This window comes from Monodelphis domestica, chromosome 5, assembly GCF_027887165.1.
Source record: "Monodelphis domestica isolate mMonDom1 chromosome 5, mMonDom1.pri, whole genome shotgun sequence".
Classification (NCBI taxonomy): Eukaryota; Metazoa; Chordata; class Mammalia; order Didelphimorphia; family Didelphidae; genus Monodelphis; species Monodelphis domestica.
Genome location: NC_077231.1, coordinates 108,113,649 through 108,128,383, shown reverse-complemented (window position 1 = coordinate 108,128,383; position 14,735 = coordinate 108,113,649). Strand labels below are relative to the sequence as shown.

General features: G+C 36.2%; 1 protein-coding gene across 3 annotated transcripts in view; it reads left to right on the top strand.

Moving 5' to 3' along the window:
• Window positions 1-14,735, top strand: part of NET1 (neuroepithelial cell transforming 1) — a 68,870-nt gene that overhangs the window by 35,646 nt on the left and 18,489 nt on the right. The window contains exon 1 of one of the 3 annotated variants that reach the window (XM_007503869.3): window positions 14,126-14,409. The exons of the other annotated variants lie outside the window; for them this stretch is intronic. Within the exon in view, the coding sequence (XP_007503931.1) occupies window positions 14,317-14,409 (93 nt within the window). The 5' untranslated portion in view covers window positions 14,126-14,316. Of the gene's footprint in view, window positions 1-14,125; window positions 14,410-14,735 lie in introns of those variants that run through there. 3 annotated transcript variants of the gene reach the window in all.

Below are 14,735 nucleotides of genomic sequence, written 5' to 3'. Positions count from 1 at the left end.
TTGTCTAGTTCTTATCCTTCTGTCTTAAAGTTGTTACTAAGACATAAAGTTTTCCTAAAAAAATAAAAAGAAGAAAAATGATGAATATAGTAAATGCAGTGGAATGCATGGGAAAACATTCTCTACATGAACTGTTGTAGAGTGAAGCAAGCAGAATCAAGAAAACAATTTCTAAACCCACTAAAAAGGCAAGTAGAAAGAACAACAATCACAAAATCATGTGTGTATGTTGTGAAATTACAAGAAACAAGCATGGTTCAAAAGAAGACATATGATAGACATCCTTATCCCTCTCCCTTGCACAGGTTGGGAGTTCAATGGATATGGAACATTGTGTTTATTTTTATACTTTTTTGGTGTATTATTGGTTTGAGGATTTTTAAAATACATTTTCTCTTCTTTTAAAAATATGTTATACAGGGGGCAGCTGGGTAGCACAGTGGATTGAGAACCAGTCCTAGAGATGGGAGGTCCTAGGTTCAAATCTGGCTTCAGCCACTTCCCAGCTGTGTGACCCTGGGCAAGTCACTTGATCCCCATTGCCTAGCCCTTACCACTCTTCTGCCTTGGAGCCAATACACAGTATTGACTCCAAGACGGAAGGTAAGGGTTTAAAAAAAAAATATGTTATACAGCATGGGTCTGGGAGGATTGGAAAGAAAGGGATACTAGGATAAGTTGTGTTAACATCAAAATAAAAGGTATCAGGGGCAGCTAGGTTGCACAGTGGATAGAGTGGCAGGCCTGAAGTTAAGAGGACCTGAGTTCAAATGTAAACTTAGATACTTTCTAGCTATGTGACCCTGGGTAAGTCATTTAACCCATTTGCCTAGCCTTTACTGCTCTTCTGTCTTAAAGTCAATATTAATTCTAAGACAAAAGGTAAGAGGTTTTTTAAAAATCAGTTTAAAGGTATGTATTCTATGTAGTCAGCATGGAAAATACCTGAAAAGAAGCAAGCAAATTGAATGTTAGTAGGATAGAAGGGGAAGATTAGGACCTGGTACCTACTGTGAAGGAAATTGGGAATTACTCGATAAGCTTTAATAGAGGAAAATACAGTAATTATTTGGAAGGTATTTTTATTTATATGCTTTGACTATTGTGAATTACAATTACCAATTGCTGCTGGTGGTAAAAATACTTAGACCACTTAAATGGAAGTTGTACTTATGGTACTGCAGGGAGAGAGATTGACTAGGGGAATTGCTAATTAATTTGTGGAATTTTGCAATGGAGGCGGGCACACCAGTTCTTTAGGTACTTGCTAGGAAAGAGGATAGAAGCAGGAATGAAGCTTTCAATCAGGCTACAACAGCAAGCAGCACAAAAAGTACAAAAGACTAGTGTAGAAAGGGGGACAGAAGCAGAAATGTCAGTGAGTGTCGAACATTGCATTTGTTTTTAGACTTTTAGTGTATTGGTTTGTAGGTGGTATTTTTTTTCTCTTTTTCTTTAAAAATTTTGTTATACAACATGGGTCTGGGAGTGTTGGAAAGATTGGGTTCATTCATTTATATAGACCCAGATGGAAAAGCACTGGGAGGGAGGGGCAGGAATTTGAGGTCTCATTTTTATAGTTTTTGGGTGGGGTTGCAAACTTATCCATGCTACCTTGGGGTTAGTTCATTTATATCTGTCATCTGAAAGGTATCAGTTACGTTTGGTGTTCTACTTGTTTTACTAGTCTGGAAATTATCTGAAATTTACGCATAGTAGGCCCTGACAGCAAAGTCTAGATAGCAAGTTTGAGTTAATATTTGATACAGTTATAGCAACTATTTTTAAACTTAATCATTATACTTGAGCAGTATAATGAGGTCAGGGGGACCAGAATAAGATACAATTTTAACACAGTTACATTATAGTAGAAAATATCTATTTGTATCAGCAAAGAAAAAATATGAGAATAAATGATCTATGATTTTGCCTTCATGAAGAACTCTATGTGGGAGTTCCCATTTGTAAGATTATAGTTTGTAGTTTAGAGTCCATTGAGTCCATCCTTTTCCATTTTACAGATTAGGAAACCGAAGTACAAAACAGTTAAGTCTCTGTACCCAGAGTCACATAGCTGTTGTCAGAGGAAAGTTGTTTCTAACTCCAAGCTCAACACTCTATACACTAGAAAGAAGGGAAGAAAGGGAGGGAGAGAGGAAGGGAAGAAAGGAAAGAAAGAAAATATGGGGGAATGGGAGGGAATTATAAATAGAGAAACACAGATCCTACTCTTAAGCAACTCATATCCTGGGGGAAATCACACATAAGGAAAGTTCAGCTCCATGCCATAGTGAAAGGCCCAGCTAACCTGGATGGGTTCTTCTTAAGATATGAAGAAGACACAAGAAGGGGAAAGGTACCCCAGTGGTAAAATGAAAAAATGATTTCGTGTTTTAAAATTGGAATTATTAAAAAGCCAAAAAGTTGAAAATAATTTATAATTTTCAATATAACTATTATAACATATACATTTTTATGTTGAATAATTACTATTCTGCAATAGCATTTAAATTTTTTTACTATTTTGAGTAAACAATGAAACATGACTTATTTTGTATAATTTAGAAACCTATAGCAAAAAATGTTTTAAATTTTTTTATTTTGATTTAATATTCCTCCTTAATGGCTATTTTATAAGCTATCACTGAACTGTGATCATTTTTTTTCTTAGCTAAAGTTTTATTATTCTCAATTATAAATCTACCTTTACTATTTGATTAAGTTTTAAATGATTCATTTTGAAAAGAACACAATGTTTGTTTTTCTGAAGGTGTGTCTTAACTATCTTTGTTAGCAACTGTTGCCATTATTATCTGAAAGAAGACTCAAAGGGGTTGTTTGCTTTCAGGAAGTAAAATGATACTATGTTGAATAATAAATAATGAGTCATGTTTCTTGACCAAAGTTCTTCAACTGTGATTGTCAGTTATTAACCTGAATTTCTTACAGAACCAACCCTAACACTTAGAAAACATAAATGTTAAAGTTAATGTTTTTGTGTTACCATTTCAAGCTTCTTTTTCTGGATAGTTAGGAAACTGGATCACTCTGGTTTTTTTTAAAGCTAAGGAGTGTTTAAAGTTCTTATTTTCAAAAATAGGTGCACATAGGATAAGAAGGGAAGCTGTCAAATGGGGAGAAGGAAGGTTTTCTTGATAATAACTACCTCTGATAAGGGTCTGATATTCAAGAATTGATTCCCAGTGATAAGTGGTCAAAAAATATGAACAATTCTCAAAAGAAAATTTGCAAACTATTAACAACCATAGGAAAAACTATTCCACATCACTAATATAAGATAAATGCAAATCAAAAGAACACTGATTTTTCACTTCAGAAGCAGCAAAGGTAGACAAAAAGAAAGACAAATGATAGAAATAGACAGTGTTGGAGGACCTGCAGAAAAGTAGACTGTTGGAACTGTGAGTAGAACTTTCCATTCTGGAAAGCAATTTAGATTATCCCTTTTTTTAAAGTAAGTAAAATGTTTGAACTTTAAACTGAGAAATCCCATTGTTAGGTATAAACCCTAAAAAACAGAAACAAAGGCCTCAAAATATTTATAGCAGCACATGGAAACAAATGCAGTGATTAGAGAATGGACAAAACTAATTTTATTACATTAATATTATATGATGTCATTACAATGTAAGAAATTATGAATATGCAGTCCAAGAAGGATAGGAAAACTTAGATTAACTGTTACAGAGTGAAGAAAGACAAGATAGGAAAACAATATCCACAATGACTCACATTGTCATTGGAAAGAAAATAACAAAAATGAAAGATCTGTATAATTATAATGAGGAGGCTTCCATCAGAAGAATAGATGAATGCTTACAACTTCCTCTCTTTTTTCCAGGATGGTGAATTAGGAAATTTTTAAATAATAATTTTCTCTTTAGCCCCCTCCCCCCCAAAAAAACCCCCAACAACCTCTGGTTCTAAGCTTAAAGCTACAAATAATTTCTCTCCCAGCCTATGAAACTGGTTTGGATGCTTCCTTTTGTTGAGATATTTTTTTGAGGATAACAGGTTTGGAGGCAGGGCCAAGCAGTCACTTGACCCACTTGAAATATTAAATTAAGTCAACAAGTTGTAGCCACCATGCACTAGGCAGCCATGTTGACCCAGCCTTGTGGTGAGGAGAAAGGGGCTTCTTGGTGTCCTTAAAATCTACCTCTTCCTCTAAAGAGGTAATGAAGGAGTTGGAGTCTGTAGGTCTACCTTCTCAGGGATGATTTTCCAATCAGAAATGTCTTGGGGAAGGCCTGAATGGTGACATCACAGAGGGAATATATTGGTCTACACCACACAAACTTGATCTCTTCTACTCCTAACTTTGGTTGTGCTTGTGTTTTCTTGCCCAGCTGTTCTCATTTGGCCAGGGCTCTTTTGCCCTGCTCATGCTCCTTGCTGTTTCTTAAGATTATGAAGGGAGTCACCTGGCTAATTAAATTTGTCTTGAGTGGTCAGTTAAATTAAAAAAAAATTTTCCTCTCAAGAAATTCAGTTGTTATACCCAAAAGGGTTAAATGACTTGCCTATATTCTCTTAAATCATAATTTTAAGAATTGGACTTTGAATCTAGTCCCTACAATTTCATATTCATTTCTTTTTTCTCAAAACACTATGCAATTCATAAAATATTTAGGAATTTAAATGGAAGACCAAAGTGGTGGATTAGACTCAAATTATTCTAAGTTAAGGCTGAGTTCTCTGAGGACGGCATTTATGTCTTATTCTTCAATAGCCCTTTTCCCCTTGTCTCCCACATTTTCCCCTTTATAAATGCTCTTCACATTACTACCCTCTACTACACATTTTCCATGCTTTTTCACCTGTTCTGTTCTTGACCTTTTTTTCCTATCCATTTTCCTTTGGAAAACTACACACTGTTAGATGACTTCTTTTAAATTCAGTATCATGAAATTGTCAGTAAATCATTCAGTCTTTCCATTGCTTGTTTCTTATTCCCTTATTTGTCTCACCCACTCCTATTCCTGCCATGTATGTCTTATTTTCATTTGAAATCAAAATGCTAATATAATTTACTTCAATTCCTCTACTCTGTACCAGACCCTGTGCTAACCATTGTAGATGTAAGTACAAAGAGTGAAACAATCCTTATTCACAAAGGGTTCAACACATTCCATAAGAATAGGTTCAAAGGACAGAAAGGAGTCCAATTTGGCTAAACCAATAGTTTATGGAGAATATTAAATTGGTAGTTGACAGTGAGTGGGAGGAGGAATGATGTAAATGGAAAAGAATGCTATTCAGCAAACATTTTAATGTTTTGTAGATGCCAGGCACTGTGCTAGGTTTCTGAGGCTGCAAAGATGAAAATAAAATAGATCTTGTCCTTAAAGAGCTTACTTCTATTGGAGAAATAGCCTATATACAGAAAGCAATAGAAAGAACATCTTCATGTAAATGTTGCTTAAGCAAAGCTATTTTTGGAATTAGAGGAACTGTTTTCAAATCTTGTCTGTAATACTGCCTAGTGTAATATTAGGCCAATCACAACCTCCCTAGGCCTCAGTTTTCTTATTTGTAAAGTGACACATCAGGACTAGATGAACTCTGAGGGCCTTTTGATCTCTAGATCTATGATCCTATGAAGAGGAACCTCTAAATTATCTAGTTCACCCTCCAAAATGGAAGATGTTAATTTTTGCAGTTAGCTAAAAATTTTGCTTTTTTCCCTTATAGTTTCTGACTTTCTAAGATTATATAATAGACAATTCAAAAGAACTTGAAGAAAGCTCATTTTGTAAGATTATGATGAAATATATGAAACAATTACCTAGGAAGAATCTCACCAAGAAAAATCTTGATAGCACAGAAAATTAGTCCTTCATATAGTAAAGAAACCCAAAATACAGTATAATGATTTTTACAACAGATTTTTAAAATTAGCCTTTCCATTTGACTCTGAAATTAGAAGATAGACAAATGATTTCAGAAAATAATTTGTCAGAATTTTCATTGCTTAATTTTTCACTAGCCCTTTCATATTCTCACCAATGTCTTAATGATCAAAAGTTAATTACTGGCAGTAACCTGAAAAGGCATAATACTGTGTTGGTTGTTTTAGTTAATTTTTAATTCTTATTTTTATGTTTGGCCTTAAATTCTTTTAGGCCTGAGCTAATTTGAAAGTTTGGAAAAGCTCTTTTACTTCAAAGCTAAAGTGGTCCTTGAACTAACTTAACTATTCTTCCTTTTATTATAAGCCTATTTAACTCATTTTAGAACTGATTAATGGTATGAAATTAAGTGATATAGGTTGGGGACCAGGAACATGCCCTAGAATAGTGGTGTCAAAGTCAGATAGAAACAGAAGCTAAATTGTATAAAAAATATCATAGCTAACTTAAGCACCTTAGTTCTTATTACTAGTAATGGAATCAGTTTAACCTCATTGTTTCCATTGATTACCTTAGGTATCTCTTGTACCGTACCACAGATATCTTAAGTAACCTAGTTATCACTTTTCCATGCAGATATGTGATTAGTTTAAACTGATGGATTCCCTTGAGTTTCTTCTCTTTACCTTTTTATGCTTCTCTTGAGAATCAAATTTTCTCATCAGATTTTCTTTTTAGCTCTGGTTCTTTTGTCAGGAATGTCTGGAAGTCCTCTATTTCATTAAATATCCATTTCTCTCCCTGCAGTATTATACTCAGTTCTGCTGGGTAGGTGATTTTTGGTTGTAGGCCTAGATCCTTTGCCTTGTTGAATATCATATTCTGTATCTTCTAATCCTTTAATGTAGAACCTGCTATGTTCTGTTTAATTCTGACTGTGTTCTGTTCCACACTATTTGAATTGTTTGCTTGTAATTTTTTTCCCTTGGCTTGGGAGTTATGGAAGTTGATTCTAATAGTCCTGTGATTTTAAATTTGGAGATCTTTTTCGGGTGATGATCAGTGGATTCTTTCTTTTTCCCCCTCTTTTTCAAGAACATCAGGGCAGTTCTCCCTGATAATTTCTTGCAATATAGTGTTCAGGCTTTTTAATTTTTTTATCATAGCTTTCAGTCTAATGATTCTGAGGTTATCTCTTCTGGATCTATTTTCTAGGTCAATTTTTTCCAGTGAGATAATTAAGATTTTCTTCTATTTTTCATCCTTCTGAATTTGTTTGATTGTTTCCTGGTGTCTTATGGAGTTATTAGTTTCCAATTGTCCAGTTCTATTTTTAGGAAAACATTTTTTTTTGAGGCTTTGTACTTCCTTTCTTAGAGAGTTATTTTCCTGTTTGAATTATTGTATTTCCTTTTTAAGAGAGCTTTTTTCTTCAGTGAGTTCTAAGCTATTGTTTTTCTTTCCTTATCATTTTCTTTTCTAATTTTTCTTACAAGTCTCCTATTTATTTTTTTTTTAGCCTTTCTTGAAGCTCTTCCAGGAGTCCATTTTTGGGCCTGACATCCTTTTACATTTTCCTTTGAGGGTTTACATATTTTCTTTTTTGTATTGCTGTTGTCTTCTGAGCTCATATTTTGGTCATTTCTGTTGCTGAAATAGAGTCCTAGTGACAGGCTTTTTCTCTCTCTTTTTGCTCATCTTGGGTCTGTTTCTCCCCCCCTCCCCCAACTTTGCCAATATGCTGAGGCTTAGCTCCATTCTTGAGGTGAAGGGAATATTGTCTAATGCTTGTACTATAGTCTGATCCAATGCTGAGGGTTGGCTCAGCTATCTTGGTCCCAGATTGAGCACTCCACAGAAGACTGCTGTGGGGAGGTTTGCAGCTGTTCAGTTAAGATGCAGTTTCCACTGGATCATCACTGCTAAAGCTATATCTTGGGCTGAATTCTTCCCACTACTACCCACACTAGGCCTCTGCTACAGCTGAACTATGCAGGTCCATATTCTTCACACCACTGCCTGTTTTGTATCACTCACTTTGGTTTTTGCCCTTCTGCTGAGGCCAGACTAAACCAGCTGTGCTGTTTCCCCTGCTGCTTGTGCTATGCCATTTTTGAGTTCTGCTGAGGTTTGCTCAGCACTTTCTTCTGGTAAGCCCCAGTGAGGTGGGCCCTCCTTGCTGTCCTTCAGTACTTTTCTGGGCTGGGCCACTGCTTCATGTAATGATCACCTAAGTTAAGTTCACCCTTTCCCATCTATTTAAGTTCACTGACACCCAAAATGCCAAAGTTTTGAAATTTCCAGCTTCTGTTTGACCATATCTAGCTTACCTTGGTTCGTAAGTCTTATATTCCAGGTTCCTATGCAATATTGATCTTCACATCATTAGATTTTCCTCTCATCATCAGAAACATCCACAGTGTGAATCTTAAAATTGCTCAGACTTGTGGATCTTATAAATTCTCAGACTTTACCTTAGAACATTTGGTTAAGACCATTCCCCATTTTAAACAATGCAGGTACTTGATCAGGAATGTGAGAACTCTAACATTACTCCACCCATACTTAAGCATACTTTAGGGGAAGATAAAGTTGTAAACTCCTTACTGAACAATGAAAAAGTACTTAACACATACTTATAGTGAGGCAAAAGCCCTTAAGCTAGGTCTATTTTTAGATCTAATACAAAAGGGTGCTAAGTATCTATAAAGGTCAAATTAATCAATAAAAGGTCAGGCAACTTGCAAGGGGCAAAGAGGTGTGAACTTACTCAGAAGTTTTAGTCTACCCAGAGAAGTTGAGAACTAAAGAAGATGTGAATTAAGAATGGTCAGTCCTGTGAAAATGTCTACTGTGATTGTTAGATGTAAGAACTTAGGGACATAGGAGAAATTTTTCTTTAAAAGGAAGAGGGTTAGGCCTCTGAAAGAGTTGAGCTTGCCAACGATGAATTGGAGGTCAGGAATCAGAGGAGGCTGCTGGGTCTCTCTCTCTGTCTCTGTCTCTGTCTCTCTGTCTCTATCTCTCTCTTTCTCTCTCTGTCTGAACTTAGTTCAGCTCAGAAGCTATACTGGAGGGTCTCTCTGAACACTAGAGTTTTGCTTGGAAGGATCTTGTGGTGAGTTGATAAAAGACTGACTGATCTCTCTCTCAAGGCTTAAGCCTAGGCTAACTAGCTCTTTTCCATTATTTCCTCTTGCTCTCTCTCTCTTGCTCCCCTTTCCTTAATTGCTTTATTTGTATTAATTAAAATCTCCATAAAACCCAGTTGACTTGGGAATTTTCCCATGGCGACCACTTTATTTTGATATAAAATCAAGACACTGTCTTGAAAACACATTTTTCATGGTCACAATTTAAGGCAACCACTCTTTTGACTGTAACAACAGCTAAGCCTCCTTTTCAGCTTTGGTCCAGCCACATCATTTTTTCTGGAGCAACTTATAGTTGTTCTCAACTCTTCCCCCTATAAATATGTGGGACACCTTCTAACCTCAGGGGCTCATCTTCTGATATCATGTCTTTTATCATTTAAATATTGCCCACTGAGGTTTTCTTGGCAAAAATACTTGAATGGTTTTACATTTCTTTCTCCAATGGATCACCTTTTGCCTCTACTCTTCATTATGACCTATCCACCTTGGGTAAAGCTGGCCGGCATAGCTCTTGGTTTCATGGAACTATGCAAGGCACTCTACTACAATAAGGCAGTGATCCAGGAGACATGTTCATTTATAAAATCATATATTAACATTATCTATGTTCTATTGTCTTTTTCATTTTGTTAGATATTTCCCCAAAACATTTTGATCTGGTTCTTGCTACACTCTAGAGTGTTGCAGCTAAGTTTTTGACACATTCCAGAGATCTGCTGAGACTAGGGAAAGATCTCATGATTCCTTTCTGGCTATCTTCAGTCCTGATACCTGCCCCTGACCTGAGGTGATGTAGTAGGAAAAGAAGTATGGGAACTAGGGCTCAAGTAGGATGAAATGGAATTCACAAGTATTGGTATTGAAAGACAGTGTGCATTTCTCAGTGGTTTCTTATGTATATATGTGTGTGTTGGGGAAGAGGACAATTATTATGAAATGACTTTAAAGGTTAATATGACATCAGTAACTTGTTAATTCAGATTCAGTATTGAGACAAAATGAGAAATTTTGAGACAAATGATACAGAATAATGCCAGAAACCTCAACATTACCACTGTCCCCAATCCTAATGCAAGATCAAATTGTAGTCTTAACAATCTGGTCCATTTAGTATGTGATACCACATTTTTGAGGTTCACAGTAGATTTCCTAATGCAAGGTGGTGATGATTAACTGAACAGCACCAGTAACATCAGGGCCATAGCACAGATAATGATAACTTCTGGCAGAGTTAGCTTTTCTTTATCTCACATCAGGATCATCTATGCTAAAGTGGCTAAGAGGTCATAAGCCTCTTACATGAATCCTGTCCCAGATTCTAAATTGATACCATTGTACTCCCAGTATGACTGACTACCTATATGGTATTCCCTAACTTACCTAAAACTGCCTAACTCTCTTCCTTTCTTAGAACTTCTTCAGGGAAATGGTATAAAATCTTTGTCCATTTAGCAGCCTCAGAGGAAGAACTTCCCCATTCTTCTATAGGACCTAAATAATGACTTTCACATTCAGGGTGTTAGAATTGTCACCAAATCATCTGAGGGATCCCCTTTCTTCCAAGTACTTTCACACTTACTATAGTTATAGAACACGTTTTACCTCTGTCGTGCTATTAGAAAGCAAGATGCTTCCTAACAACACCAGTCCTTAGGGGAAGGGAGGGGCACTGAGAGAGATGTAGTTCTTTAACATACCATGCATTTCAGCTCCATAGAACTATAACTTATTTTGCTGCAGATTGCTACATGCCTTTCTTTCCCTTAAAAAAACAACTACTGCTACTCTTCAGGAACACAATAGCACAAAATTACTTCCATAATTAACATTTCTCCAAAAAGCTAGTCTTCTTGTCAAGTAAAGGATCACTACTTTATACAAAAAATAAAATTATCTATTCATAGTTTAAAAAAATTTTCTGTTTGTATTGCCTGTACCAGGAAGATTATCCCATAAAAGGCCCGAAAGCAGTTAAATGGTGGAAGGGCCTTTGTAAGATCTTCTGGACTGTGCCACTATGAGGATGGTTTGTGATGAGATGTTCCCCTCTTTTCTCCAAACAGAATTTAGTCTTCTCTGAAAGGCAATAAAGCTGCCCTGGGACTAGATTAGTATCCTGTGATGTGGTATTCTGATAATCTGAGCACATAAAATATATTCCTATCCATGTGTATTATCATTATCTGTGAATATGTTTTTTCTGCCTAACATAAGGTTATATAGACTTTCATTTTTGTATTTGTTATCCTGTTTGAAGGTCATATCAGCAAGCAATTATTAAATACCAGCTGTATGACAAGCATGCTTATTTCTGGAGATAGTAAGGAAGGCAAAAAATAGTATCTACTTCCAAGGAGTGCATAGTCTAATGAGGAAGACAACTTGAAAACAACTATGTTTAAATAAGAAATATATAGGATAGATTGGAGATCATCTTATAGGGAAGGCACTAGCATTAAATGAGATAGGAAAGGGCTTTTTTTTAAAGGTAGGAGTTTAGCTGGGACCTGAAGTAAGCCCAGAAATGGATATGAAAAGGAAAAGAATTCCTGTCAGAACAACCAATCAAGATACAGGGAGCCAGGTGATGGAGTATCTCTTCTGAGGTTAGAGTAAGTGATATGTAAAATATAGAGAAGGGAGTAATAGATTTTTAAAAAATGGAAAGATAGTAAGAAACCAAGCTTTAAAAACTGGAGGCTTTTATATTTTATCTTAGAGGTAAACCACTGGAGGGAGCCACTGGAGTTTATTGAATAGAGAAAAGCAACATGGTCTGAATTGTGCCTTAGAAAGATCAGTTTGATAGGTGAATAGAAGATATTTAGAGTGATGAAAGGCATAGCAGGGAGACCAAAGAGAAGGCTAGGTTAGGAGGTAGTATCAGAAGAGAGAAAAGTACTTTGATTTTTCTCTTCCTTCAATACCAGTCCTATCTCTTCCTTGAGTATTGATAAATTTTTTTGTTGATCAGTTGTCTCAGTCATGTTCAACTCTTCATTGACACCATTTGTTTTTTGTTTTTTTGGCAAAAAATACATGTGGTTTTCCATGTTCTTCTCCAATCAATCAATTGGCAAGCAGCTATTAATAATCTACTAGCACCAATAGTGGAATCAGAAGGACCTGAGTTCTAATTTGGCCTCAGATATTTTTTCCAGATGTGTGACCTTGGGCAAGTCACATAACCCCAATTGCCTACCCTTTACCACTCTTCTACCTTAGAATTGATACTAAGATAGAAGGTAACAGGCAGCTGGGTGGCTCAGTGGATTGAGAGCCAGGCCTAGAGACTGTAGGTCCTAGGTACTTCCCAGCTGTGTGACCCTGGGCAAGTCACTTAATCCCCATTGCCTAGCCCTTACCACTCTTCTGCCTTGTAGCCAATACACAGTATTGACTCCAAGATGGAAGGTAAGGGTTTAAAAAAAAAAAACAAAAGAATCTACTAGATGCAGATCCTTAATCTAGGTGCTGGGGATACAAATATAAAAACAACTCAACTCCCTTCCTCACTCCCAGCTCAAAAGTTAACAGATAAGTTCACAAGATAAATTGTTCTGACCTAGACCACTTCAAGTCATGGCTGGGAGAAGCCAAGCCATTACTAGGCTTTGTACTCCTTAGAACCAGTCTCACTTTCACCGTGTCCTCCTTTGCCCTGTGTATATCCTACTGTTTTCCACTCCTCTCCAGGTGAACTATAATCCCAGCTACCATTGCCTTAGCTGTTGTTCATGGACTGTCTTATCCCTGTTAACTATCTTTGTGACTTCCCTGGCCACCACTCCTATTAGATTGTAAATTCCCTACCTGCAGGGTAGAAATTTTTTTGTCTCTCTCCAATAGAAAGCAAGCTCCTTTGAGGCAGCACTTGTCTAGCTTATGTATTTGTGTCCCAGAGTTAAGCAAAGTGTTTGGCATGTAAGTGGCATAATGAATATGAAGCATTTATCACATTCATTCATAAGCAAATACAAGATTATAGATAAAATAAATATAATGCAATGAAGAATTTAAAACTATTCAAAAGAACAATAGATTTAATTTTTTTTTTTTAAACCCTTACCTTCCATCTTGGAGTCAATACTCTGTATTGGCTCCAAGGCAGAAGAGTGGTAAGGGCTAGGCAATGGGGGTCAAGTGACTTGCCCAGGGTCACACAGCTGGGAAGTGGCTGAGGCCATATTTGAACCTAGGACCTCCCGTCTCAAGGCCTGGCTCTCAATACACTGAGCTACCCAGCTGCCCCCAATAGATTTAAATTTTTAACATTTTTTTTTAGATTAACACTGTTAAAGGCATTTTATGTTCTAGGAACTTTGCTAAGCACTGGGTATACAAAGAAAGGCCAAAATTACAGTCCATTTCCTCCAGGAGCTCACATTCTAATGGGAATGATGCACAAACTGTATATACAAGGTGCTTATTGTATAAATGGCAGATAATCTCAAAGGTAAAAGAGTGGGAAAACTGAAAGAAGACCAGTGAAGAAGAGAGTGACAGAGAAGATGGGATTGGAGCTGAGTCTTAAAGTAAACTGGAGGGAAAGTTGAGGGAATGAAAGCATTCCAGGATAGCCAATGAATACCAGAGTTCCCTTTTCAAATTTCCTTTATGTTCTTTATATATAGAAAGGTTTGTGTTTGTTGATATTTGTCAAGTTAAAAAAAATATCTATAAAGGGAAAAATACTGACAACTGAAGGAATGAGGAAAGGACATGAAGGTGAAGACAGTTGCATAGATGCTTTATTGTTTATTTTAGCTTTTATTCCAAAGGTTAAATATCAGATCAACTAATGTAGTGGATCTTTAAAGCTTTAAAAATATTTCATTATAATTTATGCTAAAGGAGTTTCGACTATACAGTAGAGACACCCACCCTACCCAGCATAGTATCATCTCTAGAATATGAAAATATTCACTGAAATAACTATAGACATTCCAAACCCCTTGTATAAAGGATTTTCTCTTCCACAGTGAAAACTGAGCAGCCTAGGTGTGCCAGCAGCTGTCAGTTAACTCATGTCATGTGACTCTTGGAGCCAGCCTATTAAGCTAGTTTGCTGCTGCCTGCAGCCCCTCCTCCTGAGGTTTCTGTGCTTTGAACTCCCTGAAGTTAGTGAAGCAGTAAGTTTTGCAACCACAGGAAGCTTGGGCAAATGGCAGATAAAGGTGGCTGAACGCTTAGGAGGAAGAAAAAAAAAGAGAATTCCATAGTAATTTTTGTAGACTCGAATCTGATGTGGATTATTTCAGAAGATTGTACATGAAACTTTGTAAAGCATGGTGGCTCATGATGAGATTGGAAGTTTTCTGCCTATTAAAAGGACTATTCGTGTCCTCGATGTTAATAATCAGTCCTTTAGAGAACAAGAGGTAAGGCTTTTTAAATGGTTTTAGTGTTTTTTTTTCTGTTTTAAATGTTAGAGTCCAACTTTTATGAATGTTTGAAACTAATTTAAGGGCTAGAAATGTAAATGTAATTGCTATGTCTTTTACCAACACAGTTAAAAATGTGTGCATTCATTTAAATACAAGGCTAAGTACTAAGAAATATACAAAAGAATTTGTTTCTTACTAGGAACTGAAGTAGGAAGTTGTTCATTTTTCATCTCTCTGGTTCTTTTTTATGTTATGTCCTTCCTTGAAAGAAAAGCAACATGTTAAACTATTCAAAGCATAACTTTTAAACTGGCAGTTTT